The 14,973-nt window shown below is 47.1% G+C and overlaps 1 protein-coding gene across 1 annotated transcript in view; it reads left to right on the forward strand.

Annotated features, from left to right (window-relative positions):
- ADCY9 (adenylate cyclase 9) overlaps positions 1 to 11,507 on the forward strand; it is a 120,504-nt gene extending 108,997 nt beyond the window's left edge. The window contains exons 10-11 of the mRNA XM_039239300.1: positions 2,027 to 2,068; positions 7,094 to 11,507. Coding sequence (XP_039095231.1) covers positions 2,027 to 2,068; positions 7,094 to 8,282 — 1,231 coding nt within the window. The 3' untranslated portion in view covers positions 8,283 to 11,507. The remainder of the gene's footprint in view (positions 1 to 2,026; positions 2,069 to 7,093) is intronic.
- The last annotated feature ends 3,466 nt before the right edge of the window (positions 11,508 to 14,973 follow it).

Raw genomic sequence — 14,973 nt, forward strand, 5'->3', positions numbered from 1 at the left:
TACTTAGTCGCTGGTGCCGGGCATTTCCCCTTGGCCCCGGAGGGACCTGAGTGATGAAGGACTAATTCCATCACCTTTGTCCAGAATTCAAAGAGCAGGCCCTGGGGTGCGGCTGGCAGCCTGATCCTCCCCTGTACCCGGCATTCCTTCCTACTCGCAAAATCCTTTGAGCCCATCCACCCTGTCATCACCACTGAACCTCGTAGGGTCACAGGGCAGGAGGCGTGGGAAGTGGTGAACAAGCCCCCACATTGGTGAGCAGGTGGTGAAGGGGAGGGCACTTCTAGGAACCGCTCCAGCCTTGGGGGACGCTGATGTGAAAGAAGGGCTACGCACACGTGGAGAGCCAGTGTCACCGTCATGTCTGGGCAGGGAGAGGACATTCAGCCTGAGAGCAGTCTCTCTGCTGTCGCTCTTTCTCTCCTTCCCTGTGACATCATCTAATACCTTCCGCGATGGTGACAGCCACTCTGAGCTGTCCCCTGGCCTCTGCTGCCCAGGGGAGCAGCTGGCAGAGGCTGTGTAAGGTCCCCCTTTGCGGTGAGTGGGACAGGTAGCTCTAGGGGACCAGGAAGTGTGGGGGCACAAGGATGATTCTTTGCCCTGGGTGAGGGAGGAACTGGGTGCACCGGGACCCAGAAGAGGCTGTGAGGGATGTTGAGAGGATACCACATGTCATGGTCCTGCCCTGACACCAAGAGGGAGCTCTTTATTGTGTGTGGCTTCTGTGCTCCAGGCTGGGACTTAATTGCTTTGGAACCACCAGCTTTTCAGGTAGCCAGCATCTCCTGAGTTCCTCTCTAACAAATACATTTTCTTTTTTTTAAGTTTATTTATCTTGAGAGAGAGATAGAGCATGAGGGGAGGGGCAGAGAGAATGAGAGATGCAATCCCAAGCAGGCTTCACACCACCAGCACAGAGCCAGATCCAGGGCTCGAACTCCTGAACTGTGAGATCATGACCTGAGCTGAGATCAGAAGTCAGATGCTTAACTGACTGAGCCACCCAGGTGCCCCTCCTGAGTTCCATTCTAGATCGTTCCTTTGTCAGAGGGTATCACTGTTCATGGTGACTGGTGTCGAGCCTGTAGGACCCCATAGATGAATCCTAACCGTCACATGAACGCCTTGGAGAGACACTCCTTGTTAGATGTTGCTCTTTGATGACAGTGCGTCCATTCCACACCTGACGTGAAGTACTATTAGCTCTGTCACTGACTTTGCCTGTTGTGATTTTTAAATTCTTTTTAAATTATTTACTTCTGAAAAAGAGAGAGAGAAACAGCATGAACAGGGGAGGGTCAGAGAGAGAGGGAGACACAGAATCTGAAACAGGCTCCAGGCTCTGAGCTGTCAGCACAGAAGTCAGATGCTTAACCGACTGAGCCAGCCAGGTGCCCCATGCCTGTTGTGATTTTTAAATTCTTTTTAAATTATTTACTTCTGAAAAAGAGAGAGAGAAACAGCATGAACAGGGGAGGGTCAGAGAGAGAGGGAGACACAGAATCTGAAACAGGCTCCAGGCTCTGAGCTGTCAGCACAGAGCCCAACGCGGGGCTCAAACCCACGAACCATGAGATCATGACCTGACCAGAAGTTGGAGCTTAACCAACTGAGCCACCCAGGTGCCCCTGCCTGTTGTGATTAGAAAAAAATTTTTTTAAAACATGTATTTACTTTTGAGAGAGAGAGAGAGAGGGAGCTAGAGAGAGAGGAAGCATGAGCACAAATGGGAGAGGGGCAGAGAAAGAGGGAGACTCAGAATCTGAAGCAGGCTCCAGGCTCTGAGCTGTCAGCACAGAAGTCAGATGCTTAACCGACTGAGCCAGCCAGGTGCCCCATGCCTGTTGTGATTTTTAATTAACACACAACATCAAATTATAATAAAGAATTAACTATTCTTAGTTATCTAACTTGATTTCCATATTAGAAAAAGGAAAATTGTTTATGTAAACTCTTCTCAGGTCACTTTATATAATGCCTTTTTTGCTTTTTATAGTAATATTTTTCTGCATTTTAATTTCAGTTCCGTAGTAATTTCACACCTGGATGTGGGACAGAATTTCAGGTAAGCTGTTAACGTCGTGCTTATATCTGCACAAATGAGAGCAACTTGCTAAAAAGGAGTCGTATCTTAGATAAAAAACATATATAATTATTAAAAGTTATTGTGAAAAATAATACTTGTTGAAATAACAGATCATAGTTAAAATACCTTACTGGGAAAATAAAGTGTGTTAAGAACATACTAGCTTTGGCTCAGTTTTACATAAGATTTCAGCATGTTATAAAGGAAATCTGTCAAGTCTAAAACAGTACTTATTTTAATTCTCTAAAATATTTTGAAATTACTAACTAGAAATTTGAAATAGTAAATGTTGGATGCTTGCTTTACTATAGACATCAAAGTAAGATCTAAATAAACTGAAGAGTCAGAAATAAACATTAAATTATATAACACTGTGTAAAAATCTAGAAAAAATAACATTAGTTTGCAGGCCTCTAAAGCAGAGATAACTTTCCAGTCTTACAGATAGCAAATAAAGCCACATACCCGCAAAAATAAAAGGCTGACTGGCATACCCGTGGGTGTGGGCACACAGACAGTTGTGGGAGGTCACCTAAATAGCTGGCAAGGACCTGCATAAATAAAGGAAAAAAACCAAAAATTCACAAGGGGAAATGTAGGTAAAGTAGAGAGTAAACGTAGGTTACTCTCTAAGTCATTGGAGATTTAAATGACTACACAACTCCTTTAGGTCGTTTAAATTGGACGTTCGCAAAGTTACAGTGCATCCCCATTGCAGGGGAGGTGTGGCGCGTTCCTACACTGCCACTGTTCATTTTGTTCAGTTACCAGGCACTTAAAATACATAGCTTATTTAATTCTCACAGTAGCCTGGACACAGGTGGCTTTGTCTGCATTTTCCCAATGAGGGCGCTGAAGTTCAGAGAAGTTAAGGAACCTGTCTGTGGTCACACAGCTAGTCATTGGTAGTGTGTGAACCCTGGCGTCCCGCACTAGTGGGCCACACTCTTTCTGCCGTGCGTCATCACTCCTCAGAATGGTACGTGGTTTTCAAAAGAAATTTGACAATCTGTCTACAGAAGTGTTCATTGCCTTTGGCCTAATAATTCTGTTTTTGCTTATCTGCTGAGGAGACAATCCCGCAGATGATAAAGGCCGTCTGCCCAAAAATGTCGATCACAGTGGTTGGTCACACTGAAAATTCCTCAGAGCTTCAGTTGCCAATAAAAAGAAATGAATTAAATAATACATGTACTCAAATATTGCCACTGTTAAAATGCAACGGTAAGAAAAACATTTCTTTGAAATTGCAAATATCCTGTTGGTATTTCATTATATGTATGAAAAAATATAAGACATGCAATAGTTAAGATCTGGTAATGAGTTACAAGTGACTTTTTTCTGTTTCTACAATTAAAAAATTAAATCTCTGTGGACCTATGGACACTGGGCAGGAGATTTAAAGTATGGAACAAAGGCAGAGGGCACACGTGTTTCTATTACCATCACAAATGTAGTAGTTATTTAGAAACAAAACACTTAGCAGCTTTTTTTAAGTAAACTTTTTATTGACGAATATATAACATGTGCACTGAAAAGTACCCAGATCATAAGAATACAGCTCAGTGAATTTTCACAAGTGAGCACACCTACTAAATGCCACTCAGACAAATGGAACATTCCCAGTACCCAGAAGTACCTCCATGCCACCGCTCAGTGACACCCCCAACCTCCCATCTCTAGGCATATATTTTAAATGGCACTGAAATATACCAGAATGTTAACAAATCCCACGTTAAGCTGGTAAGGACCACGAATGATCTTTTTTTTTTCTGTTTTTCTCGACATCTTAATCCCTCTTCTCTGTGCTAATGAATTGTAGTGTATTTTGCTCTAACTTCCAATAATGACTTAATGTCTAATCATTAAGTCATAAATTGACTCTTGCATTGAATCACATAGAATTCCTCTTTTTGGAACTGACCTTTGCTGTTCGAATATAAGAATAAGACCACCATCTTTGTTCCTTCTGTGGCAGAATGAGAAATACTGGTTATGATTGGGAAGTAATTCTTTCACCTACTCGTTACACATCTCTTCTGCTGCACAGCAGCCCCTTGGACACCAAATGTAAATCTGTGGATTAGGATTCTCCTTTCAAACAAAGATGAAAGCACACATCGCAGTCTGGTGCCCTTCACTCTGACCCTGGTGTCTGTTCCACTCTCTCTAGAGCCAGGCCATACTGCTGGCTTTGGCCACAGCACAGCAAGAAAAGCAGCAAGAGTAGTAGCCTGCTTGGGGAGATACAGACACCCCCCCATGTCTGCCCCAGGGCTACAAAGCCCCACTGACTGTGAAGATGGTGGCATCCCTCGGTGACATCTACTATAAAGTGAACTGTTCCTCAATGTCACCACTTTGGAGATACAGAAAGAAGGGCCCCCTCCTCAGCCAACGAGATGGGCCCACACAAGAGAAGATCTACTGCCTCCTGTGGCAGATTCTGTCCCTGTTCTCAAGCCCATTAGAGACACAAATCTGTTTCAGTCATCTAATTTACTTGTTTAGTACTTGAGAATCATAACTGTCTTGCCATTTGATTAGATGACCATTGAAGAATAAGTGTGTTGTGTCTTACCATAGAGGCCTTTTTCGGTTCCTGGCTCACAGGGAACTTATGGCCAGGGTTCCCAGGACCACCCCCAGAACCAGTAATTCACCAGGAGGCCTTAGGACTCCGCACATAGTCGTACTGTGAGTTATTACAGTGAAAGGACACAAAGCAAAATCAGTGAAGAGAAAAGGTACGTGAGATAGAGTCCGGGGGAAACCAGGCACCAGCTGTCAAGAGTGCTGTCAAGACCACCACCTAGTCTGGGATGCTCTTAATTCCTCCAGCAGTGAGCTGTGGCAGAGCAGGTGAGATGTTGTCCACCAGAGAGCCCATCAGAGACTCCGTACCCAGGGTTTCTGTTTGAGGCCGGTCACATAGGCATCTCTGCCTGGCATCAGTCAAAACGCCAGACTCCCAGGAAGAAGGCAGGTGCTCAGCATAAACCACATTGCTTCCACAAGCAGTGTGGACACGGTGAGCCCCTTTTGTCAAGGAAGGCGGGAACCTCCCCAAGTCCGAGATCCTGATGCCAGCCTAGGGCACTGCTGCCAGTAGCCCTTTCTGTGGCTGGCAGCCTAGGGCTGCTCTGTTAACTCCTTTTTGCATAGAACCTGAGGCTAATAGGGACTTAGTGATTCTCCAGCCCATCTTCACTTTGCGTGTGAGGAAATGGAGACCTAGAGATCTTGCCCAGGATTCTAGAACTCCGCAGTGGGCCGGCTGGGACAGAGTCCAGGGATTCTTATTCCAAGGTCAAGGCTCCTGTGACTGTGTTTCAGTGAGGACCATTATGGCCAGATTGGTCAATTTCTTTATTTTTTATAATATCCTTAAGTCACAGGTAACAGTAAACTTGCTCAACATTCTGATGACAGGATTGAGTTTTCTATGCCATGGAGCTATCTACACTGAGGACCCATCCATTTTATATAGAATTTTATTTATAGGGACTCAGCCCATTGCTACATAAGATCTAGAAGCCCAGTCTGTGTGCTCTAGAAGTGTATCAGAGCCCAGAATTGACATGGACAGAGCACTCACAGCTCTGTAAACAGAAGACAAAGAAGGAAATACAGTGCTCGTTAACAGTGATTGCCTCTGCATGGTCGATGACGGCCAAATCTTTTCTTTCTAAGTTTCCCCCTAAATTTCTTCTGATGAGTATGTAGTGCTTTTAAAAGGAAAACTGTATCTAAAAAAGCAACTTTCAAAGAGCCCATGCTTCTGGCGCTAATGTTCAGCCATAGCTGTTGCTGGTCAGCACGTCCAACTGCAGAACAGCCCCCCCGCCCCCCGAGAGCCCCTCCCTGAGAGCACGCTCTCATTGGAGGGAACAGAAATGAGAAGGGCAATTGGAAATTTTCTGATGGAATTGTAAATGTGCAGTAGTTGGAGTGACTCTCTGGCTCCAGCTCCAGTAGTAGTTTGTCCCACACAGACTCCCACCTGTGCACAGCAGTGTCCCTGCTGTGTTCCCTACTAGGAGGCGGGGACGCAGCCCCAGATGCCCAGGGTTGGGGTCTAGTTGTTACAATATATCCATGTGTTAGAATTTTTTGTAACCATTAGAAAATCGATACTTTGTTGGAGGAAAGACATTTATTTTTTCCCACTGTTTGTGCCGTCTGAGTTTCTCACAATGTGCTACTCTTGAAAGTATGCATATTATTTTTTTTTAATGTTAACATTGTCTTAAATGACTTTGGCAAAACAGAACCAATCCAGAAAGGGGGGTGGGGTTAATGATCCATTGGCAGACTTTTACACAGGTAGATAATTGAGAACTTAACAAAAATTCTTTGTAAAAGTACACGTCTTTCAGAACCAACATTGGATTAGAAATCGAAAAAGCGAGTACATCAGAGAATGTTAAATTTCTTGGGTATGATGATGGTAGGTGTGGTTATGTTGGGGGATGTCCTTATTCTTCAAAGATAGGGATCGAACATTCAGGATTGAAGTGTCATGGTATCTGCAGCTTATGTTCAGAATGTTCAGCGGGAAAGGCGTGTGTGCACGAGTGTGCATTGACAGAGGGAGAGAGCAAAGCAGTGAAATATCAGCAATTGTCGAATCCAGGAGAAGAGTGTATGAATGTTTTACTGGTCTCTTAACTTTCCTATAAGGTTGAGAATTTTCACTGTAGAAAGTTGGAGGTAAAGAAAAGATGTTAAAAATCCAGGAGCTCAAGGCTCCTGAAAAACACCAGTCGCCAAGTGCTTCCTCAGAAATCAGTTACAAAAGTCAGGGTTTATTTCTGTACCGCTTCAGCCAGCCAAGTAAACAGAAGCGGGGCGCTTGGCGGCTGCACGTTGTCAGTGCCCCAGGATTTGGTGCAGAGTGCTAGTTAGCTGGGCTGATTCAGAACCGCAGATCCCGAGCAGCGACCTCTCCCTTAAAGGATGCATTTAAGAAGGCCCATCAGTTCTCTTCTCTTTGCTCTGCAGTTCCGAGGGGAACCTGTGCAATAGTTCCTCGCCGCGTGGCGGCAGGGCAGCCAGCCCGATTGGCCAGGAGGTGATTCTTGTCTTCTTTCTCCTGCTCTTGTTGGTCTGGTTCCTGAATCGAGAGTTCGAGGTCAGCTACCGCTTGCACTACCACGGGGACGTGGAGGCAGACCTTCACCGCACCAAGATCCAGAGCATGCGGGACCAGGCCGACTGGCTGCTGAGAAACATCATCCCCTACCACGTGGCCGAGCAGCTGAAGGTCTCCCAGACCTACTCCAAGAACCACGACAGTGGGGGCGTCATCTTCGCCAGCATCGTCAACTTCAGCGAGTTCTACGAGGAAAACTATGAGGGGGGCAAGGAGTGCTACCGCGTCCTCAACGAGCTCATCGGAGACTTCGACGAGCTCCTGAGCAGGCCGGGCTATGGCAGCATTGAGAAGATCAAGACCATCGGGGCCACGTACATGGCTGCGTCAGGGCTGAACGGCGCGCAGTGCCGGGAGGGCAGCCACCCGCAGGAGCACCTGCAGGTCCTGTTCGAGTTCGCCAAGGAGATGATGCGCGTGGTGGACGACTTCAACAGCAACATGCTGTGGTTCAACTTCAAGCTCAGGGTGGGCTTCAACCATGGGCCGCTCACGGCAGGGGTCATCGGCACAACCAAGCTGCTCTATGACATCTGGGGTGACACCGTCAACATTGCCAGCAGGATGGACAGCACGGGGGTGGAGTGCCGGATCCAGGTGAGTGAGGAGAGCTACCGCGTCCTAAGCAAGATGGGCTACGACTTCGACTACCGAGGGACGGTAAATGTAAAGGGCAAGGGCCAGATGAAGACCTACCTGTACCCAAAGTGCACGGACAGCGGGGCCGTGCCACAGCACCAGCTGTCCATCTCCCCCGACATCCGAGTCCAGGTGGACGGCAGCATCGGCCGCTCTCCCACGGACGAGATCGCCAACCCGGTGCCTTCTGTCCAGAGCGCGGACAAGACGCCTCCGGGTTCCGAAAACAACGTGCAGGCCAAGGATGCTCACCTCTCCTCTAAGAGGCCCTGGAAAGAGCCAGTCAAAGCTGAGGAAAGATGTCAATTTGGCAAAGCCATAGAGAAAAGCGACTGTGAAGACGCGGGCGCTGAAGAAGCCAGCGAGCTCACCAGGCTCAACATTTCTGAGGGCGTGTGACGCAACGCCCATCGCTGCCGCGGTGCTCTGCTCCTCGAAACCCAGTCACGTTTGTACTTGCCTGTCGTGCGTCCCGAGCACCACAGCCTCCGTCCCTGGACGTGGTGTCATGTGGTCGTTGCAGCCCTGACGTCTGTGCGGACCACAGCTCTTCAGGGTTTGTCTCCATCCGTCTTGTTCCTTTTCCTCCCCCGGAGCCCTGTCCCCTGGGTGTGACCGTCCAGCAGCACGGAGAACAAGTGCCTTCAGGGGCTGGCCATGGCGTCCAGTCTAGGGACAGAGGCCACTGGTGGAGATCATGGCATTGGGTATTGCTGGACTTTTTAAACAGAAGCTGTGGTTAAGATAATCATTTTTATTGCATTTTCTCACAAGACACTTTGGGGTTTTGTTTTATTGTTGTTTGTTTTTTTTGTTTTTTGTGGGGTTTTTTTTTTTTTTTTTTGCTAATGCAATGTTTTTGAGGTTTTTTTTTTTTCCTGTATACATACTAGTGTTTTCCAATGCCCTGATCTTTCTATGTAAACATGTACACGCACACACACTTTCATTTATGAATCTGAGATCAAGTGCCAGTAACTCACTGTGAGGGGAGGTGAGGGGGCATGGGCTGCAAGCAGCTGCCCGCCGGGCTGGCCCGCGCCCTCCCCACCTGCACCTTCCAGAGCTCCTGGACCCTCAGGGCTGAGGGTGCCCCGCTCCCCAGCCACGCGGCATTAGGGCTTCCTCCACATGCAGGCCAAAATTCTAGAAGCTAACCAGTAATCAGCTTGTGAACCCAGGCCTCAGGTATTTAAGAGCCGTGTTTCATTCTGCCCTGGAAACCAAGGGGTCTTCCAGCTGGGAGCAAAGGGGTTTGTCTTTGAAGCTGAATCCTCTGAGAGGGAAACTCGAAATAAACGTCTGAGGGTTGCATTTATTTATTTATTTATTTATCAGGAAGTGTGTGTTTGGGGGAGGGGCTGCCAGGTCATTCTGGTGAAGGGAGACAGGTCGGGTGGGGGGAGAGGGGTCTGCAGAGCACACAGCAGGGTGAGAAGATGCCCATTAGTGCTTTGGCCGCTTTGGGCCACGTCCCCAGAAAGGAGCTGAGCAAGACCTGGATGGGCACGGCCGGCGCGCTCTGAGACGGAGAGACTCCCAGCCACGGTTTTCAGACCTAACGACGCGGCTGCGTCTGTCCTGCGCGCCGCAGAGTGTGCCCCCAGGGCCTGCCCGCTGCAGGGGTCGAGTCAGAGTCCTGCTCTGTGTGAAGCAGGAGGCCTGGGCAGAGCACCAGTGTGGGCAGGCGGTGCCGGCGGGGGCTTGGCACCCACACAGCCCAGAGGTTTCTCATCCTTTTCTTTTCTTGGCTTGTGGCAGGACAGGATCTGGTGTGTGAATCTGAGCCCCCTTTAGGTGGAGTTCTTACACTGTGCGTGGAGACAGAGCCGTCTACACACAGATGAGGTGTTGAACTAGGGCGAGTGTAGAAAACCTAAGGAGAATCCCTTCTGGGTCCTTTGTTGCTAATCCTGCCTGTGATCATGTTTTGCCACGTTGAGTTTGGAGTGTACGTAGTGTTGAACTCAGGCTGGAGTTGCCCTATCACGGTCATAGTTATTTTCCAGGTGACACTGGTGTACAGTTCCCAGGATAATTTGAGGACTGGCTCCTTCTCTGTTGAAGCTCTTTACCGGCATGCCCTGTGCATTTTCTTCCCGCTGCTAAATCTCTGTATAACTGTCACATCTATATCAAGTCCCATAATTAACCCTGCCCCCCAAATTCATACACAATCTGCTATTTCCGGTATCAGGAAATACTGATTATGATTGGCCAGCTCTCCAGGGGGACATGCATGGGTCCCAGCAGCACGGCCACAGCCAGGGTCTCCCAGGCGAGTCAGGAGCATTCTCAGTAACCAAGATCTTCCTTCAGGTTTTACTGTCAGTTTGTTGGTCTTCTGATGCTGGAGAAAGGACCGTGTGACAATACCTCTTGCTTCTAAAGAATGTATTCTTATACTGCAGAATTTTTATTTTTTTCAAACACTACCTGATGCTGTCCTTGCCCATAGAGACGGTGGGCGTTAGGGGCTTCTTCCATCAGTGTTAAGGCGTGTATTTGAGTGTGGTCCTCTCCCTTTGCCTTCCGTCCCCAGGCTCCATAGCTCTGGCAGCAGCCACGGGGCTGGGCAATTGCTGACGAGTCAGCCGTGTCTCTGCTGTTCCACTCAGAACACACTCTACCAGGTTCATCTCTGCACATGCCTCCTCCCCAGCACATTCTCTTCTTCCTTCCCTGCTGCAAGAATGTTTGTGATTCCTGACCCTGGGAAGCTGTAGACCGCAGGGAGAAGGTCTTAACATCTGGTGGTCTGGTCCAGCACTGTGCTGATTGGAGCCTTCAATGGATGGCTCACCCAGAGTTTTAAAATTGTCTTTCAAAAAACACCCTGAGCCTTCCTAATAAATAACTAGTACAGTTGTGCTCTCTGGGCCACTAGGCGACGTGGGTCCTTCCCGGTTCCCTGCCCTAACGCATACCTCAACGCAGGACCCCAGAATCTCTGCAGCAGAAATGCCATGCGCCCAGCTCTGTTGGCGTTGAACAAATAGTCGCTGAAGACAGGTCCCAAAGCAGCGGTTCAAGCGCTACCAACACGATGGATGTATTCTTCACAGTGGCAATACCTCTTACGAACTTAGGTCAGGAAGCAATACTTCAGAACTGAATGTGTGTAAATAGTTGCTTTGTGTTGCAACTGCTGTTTTCTTCTTGGCCCCAAGTCAGATTGAATTATACATACATATATATATATATATGTCTGTATGTATATATAAACAAGCACACACACAATTTTATCCAGTGCAAACAAACGTAGAGCATCATTTATGAAGCCCTTAAGTAGCTTGAAGAGTCACACAGATTATGCAACACCTGCACATTTGCACTTGACACTGAGAGCCAGAGGGCCACGTGCTTCCCGCTACGTGGACTGTAATAATTTGTAGTTTCCAAAGATCTGTCTGCGTTTGCATTTCTAGATTTTTGAGATAAGCATTTTTGGTTGATTGTTCCAGAAAATCACATCATGCCTAGAACCTAAAGTTAAATTAGCAAGAACCAATTGTTTGCATTTTTCCATCTTTCCTTCACTCTGCTCTTTTTAAGTTGTTAATTCTAATTATTTGAAAATGCATCCACTCAAGAAATGGATATTAAAATATTCTAAAATCTAAATATTCGATGCCTGGTATTTCCTCGTTGAAAAGATGTGTAGCACTTCAGAAATTAGGGCACTCCTTGTTTCTGCAATTTGTGGCTGAAATAAGATTTGCTTTTCTTTCACATCATACTCTGAAAACAAGGCAACTAAAACCTATTTATGTATGTGGTTTTTTTTTTTTAATGGACATATTTGCTACAGCTAACCTAGGTTGAAAAATATTTATTTTTACGTGGAACTTCAAAAAGGATAAAAAGCAGGTTGCAGTGCAAGCTTTACTAGCACCTATCCCTACTTTCTTAGGCCTTCTCAACAGTTAGTCCTGCAAAATCTGAAGAGAAGGAATTTGCTGAGAAAATGAAGTAGGTTTTCTGAAAAGATGTGCCCATATAGCCTTTCCTTGCAGAGTTCCAGGGGTGTCCGTATCAAGGGAAGTCACAAACCCATTTCAGAATTGGTTTAAAGTCACAGAGCCTCTCCTCAGGAACACGTACATGCCATTTGTACATATCTTGGGGGTTCACAACACCTCCAGATCTGGAGCCGAGCTATGGATCTGTTGGGGTATAGAGCCTTTTCCCCTAAAAAGTTTTTTCTGGCAAGTGCAGTATTGATGAACAACTTGATAGCACAAGATCCTCTCTAGACTCTGCAGAGGGAGCTGAAGATGCGGCTCCCCAGTCCCTGCTCATCACCTCACAGGGATCAAGCTTCTAGGTGGTTCTCTGCTAGAACCTGGTGCCAAGGAGGGCGCTATTCGTTGATGTGGGCATCTTTTCCTCCTGAGCCATAGGGACCTTTCTGTAGGTTAGGGAGTAGTAGTCTGTGTTACACTGAAGGTCTCGTGGGAACATGGATTTCTCAACTAGAAAGGACACCTGGGGGCTTCGAGGACTTCTCAGTCAAGAAAGATGGCCCCTAATTTCCGCAGTAGACTTAGCCTTTGTGGTGTCTCTCTTGCATGTGGTTGCTCATCTCCACTGTGGGGAATCTCCTTGTGGCCACCTGGAATAGATCCCAAGTGCCAGGAAAAGGAAGCTAACTGGGGAAGAGATAAGTAAGAGGAAGTGATTAAGAAGAGTACACACTTGCACATCATCTACATGTAGATTAAAATGCCCCCCAAATGTCTATTTTTATACAGTTCCTTTATAAAAATTGTTTTTTTAATTACAAGCCTCCAAAACGTTGTCACTGTGTATTAGAGTAACATAAGCTTGGGGGATTCTGTTCCTGCTGTGCCCGGACGCCGGAAAGAGAAGTGAATTAAGCAGTCGTGTGTCGAGCAAGCTGAGCGCCTCAAGTCTCAGTCATCGAAAACGGTGACCTTAACCTTTCTTGGCTCACAAAGCCTGATGGTTTGATGACAGTTGTGGCTCTTTTCTCCAGGAAAAAAACAAAAAGACAAACACACACATACACACAAATAAACCTTCTTAATGTTGCATACAATTTCAGGAGTCCCTAGATCCAAATAAAGTACCTGCGATCTGCAGTAACTAGAGAAATGATTTTTTTATTAGAACTCTCTGCAGGTGAGGTTTCCAAGCATTTCTGGACTGCATTGGAAATTTGGTTTGCCATGTGAATGCTGCTTGTTTGTACGTGCATATTCCCAAGCAAATGATATTTTAGAGTTTGATGTTTGAGTTATTGGATTATATTTAAAGAGCCACTCAAAGAACCTTACAGTTTTACAAAGTCAGATTCTTCCGACAAATAAGTAACATTCAGCCAGTAACTACATGCCGAGTAATCGCAAATCTCCCTTTATCTGCATTGTTAAAGTTGCCAGGAGGCTTGAGAATGTTTGAGCAGCCGCTGTGGTTAGACTCTTCTTTTCCCATTGTTTTCCCGCTATGAATTTTTCAGTAAACTCCAGCGCAGTTGGAGGGATCTGGGTTTGCGTAGCGACATCTTCTCCTTATTGACGTTTTTAAACAGTGGCTTCTCAGTGTCCTCTATAGCCCATGAGATGATCTTTGTGTTCATGGTCTTAAGGAGTATTCAGTATCCCAAGAAGGAGCAGCAGACGAGAAGCATTCAGAGAAACAGCTGCACCCGTGTCGTCTTGGTCCCTCACAGGGGGAGAGGCCACTCCACATTCAACTCATAAAATCATACGTTTTATTTTTAAAAGCATCCTCTCCAGACGGCAGTTGGGGCTGCCTTACAAGGGTGTCAGAACCAGGCACCGGCTTGGGCTGATGGGGCTGGTGAGAGCCTTTCAGGAATGCCGCCACCCAGTAAAGCGTCTCCCCGCCTCTCCAGAAGGGGAACCAGATGTCTCTGCCCATCCCATCTCTGTCCTGCGCCCTGTCGCAAGGTGGGGTGAGGCAGCTGGCAATCTTCTAAACGAGTTGCTCTTTTCAATGTCTTCCTCTGACTTTCTTGATCTTCTCAGCAAGCAAAATTCTTTCCTCGTAGATTGAGAGGGCAGTGAACGGTGTCAGAAAGGAAGAATTGTTTGGACTCGTCCCTGTTATCGCAGGAAAGGAAAGTCCTGTACACCTGCACACTTGCAGGAGTTCTTTGTGACATCCCCGTGCCCAGGGCCGACCTCATAGCTCACGGCACCCGTCCTTGGGAACACCTCTACTCACATTCTCCCTGGCTTCCAGCCTCTCGGGTCTCCAGAACTGGCTGCTGGGGAGTCCTCCCACTGAGGACCAGCCACCCCCAGCTCAGGGATAGCCATTTCTCTCCAAGGACACACGTGCCTCTGCTCCACCTCCGCCCCGCCTCCTTCCACCGCTAGCGTTTACCTCCCAAGTAAGTTCATGCCATCCTCACTGTCTGACTTCGGGAATATGGACAGGTCTACAATGACACGGTGAGCAGCCAGTTTATTGACTTAAACAAAATAGCCCTTTCGCTGCTAAATTCAGCTCTCGCACATGCAAACATGCCCCTCCACATAAAGCCGTTTCCCATTATAACATTCCTCCAAGGAACTTAAGATACAGGGAACCCCTTTGTCTCCACGACACCTCGCCGAAGGAGGTAGGCAGAGGTGGGTTGTTTTTTTTTTTTTTTCCTCTACAACAGATTGAGAGCTGAGCGTAGCCGAGTGGCTTGACCTCTGGTTCAGCTGCTTGCTGCCCCTCGTTCCCAGTGACACAGCCAGAACACAAAGCATGCTACCAAATCCAAATAGCTAGATGTCTGGGCCTCCCCCTCCCATTGCAGGGAAAGAACAAAGAATCCAGGTGGTGGAGGAGTGGGTCATCGTGCATTTAAGTGGTGAAATTACACAGCAGGTCACCATGTATTTTACCGACAAGATAAAATACACCTTCCCTCCTCTCCCTCTCCCTTTCTTTTTGTAAGACTGGCCACATGAATTAAATGTAGGATATTTGAGTTATTACCTAGCATATGCTTAAAATGGAGAAGTTTTAAAATCATTCCAATGTCCATATAGACTTGTCTATGGACTGACCATGACTCTCGTCAGAGAAGTGAGGCAAAGTTTGCAAC

This window comes from Hyaena hyaena, unplaced genomic scaffold (genome assembly GCF_003009895.1).
Source record: "Hyaena hyaena isolate Hyena2069 unplaced genomic scaffold, ASM300989v1 scaffold_155, whole genome shotgun sequence".
Classification (NCBI taxonomy): domain Eukaryota; kingdom Metazoa; phylum Chordata; class Mammalia; order Carnivora; family Hyaenidae; genus Hyaena; species Hyaena hyaena.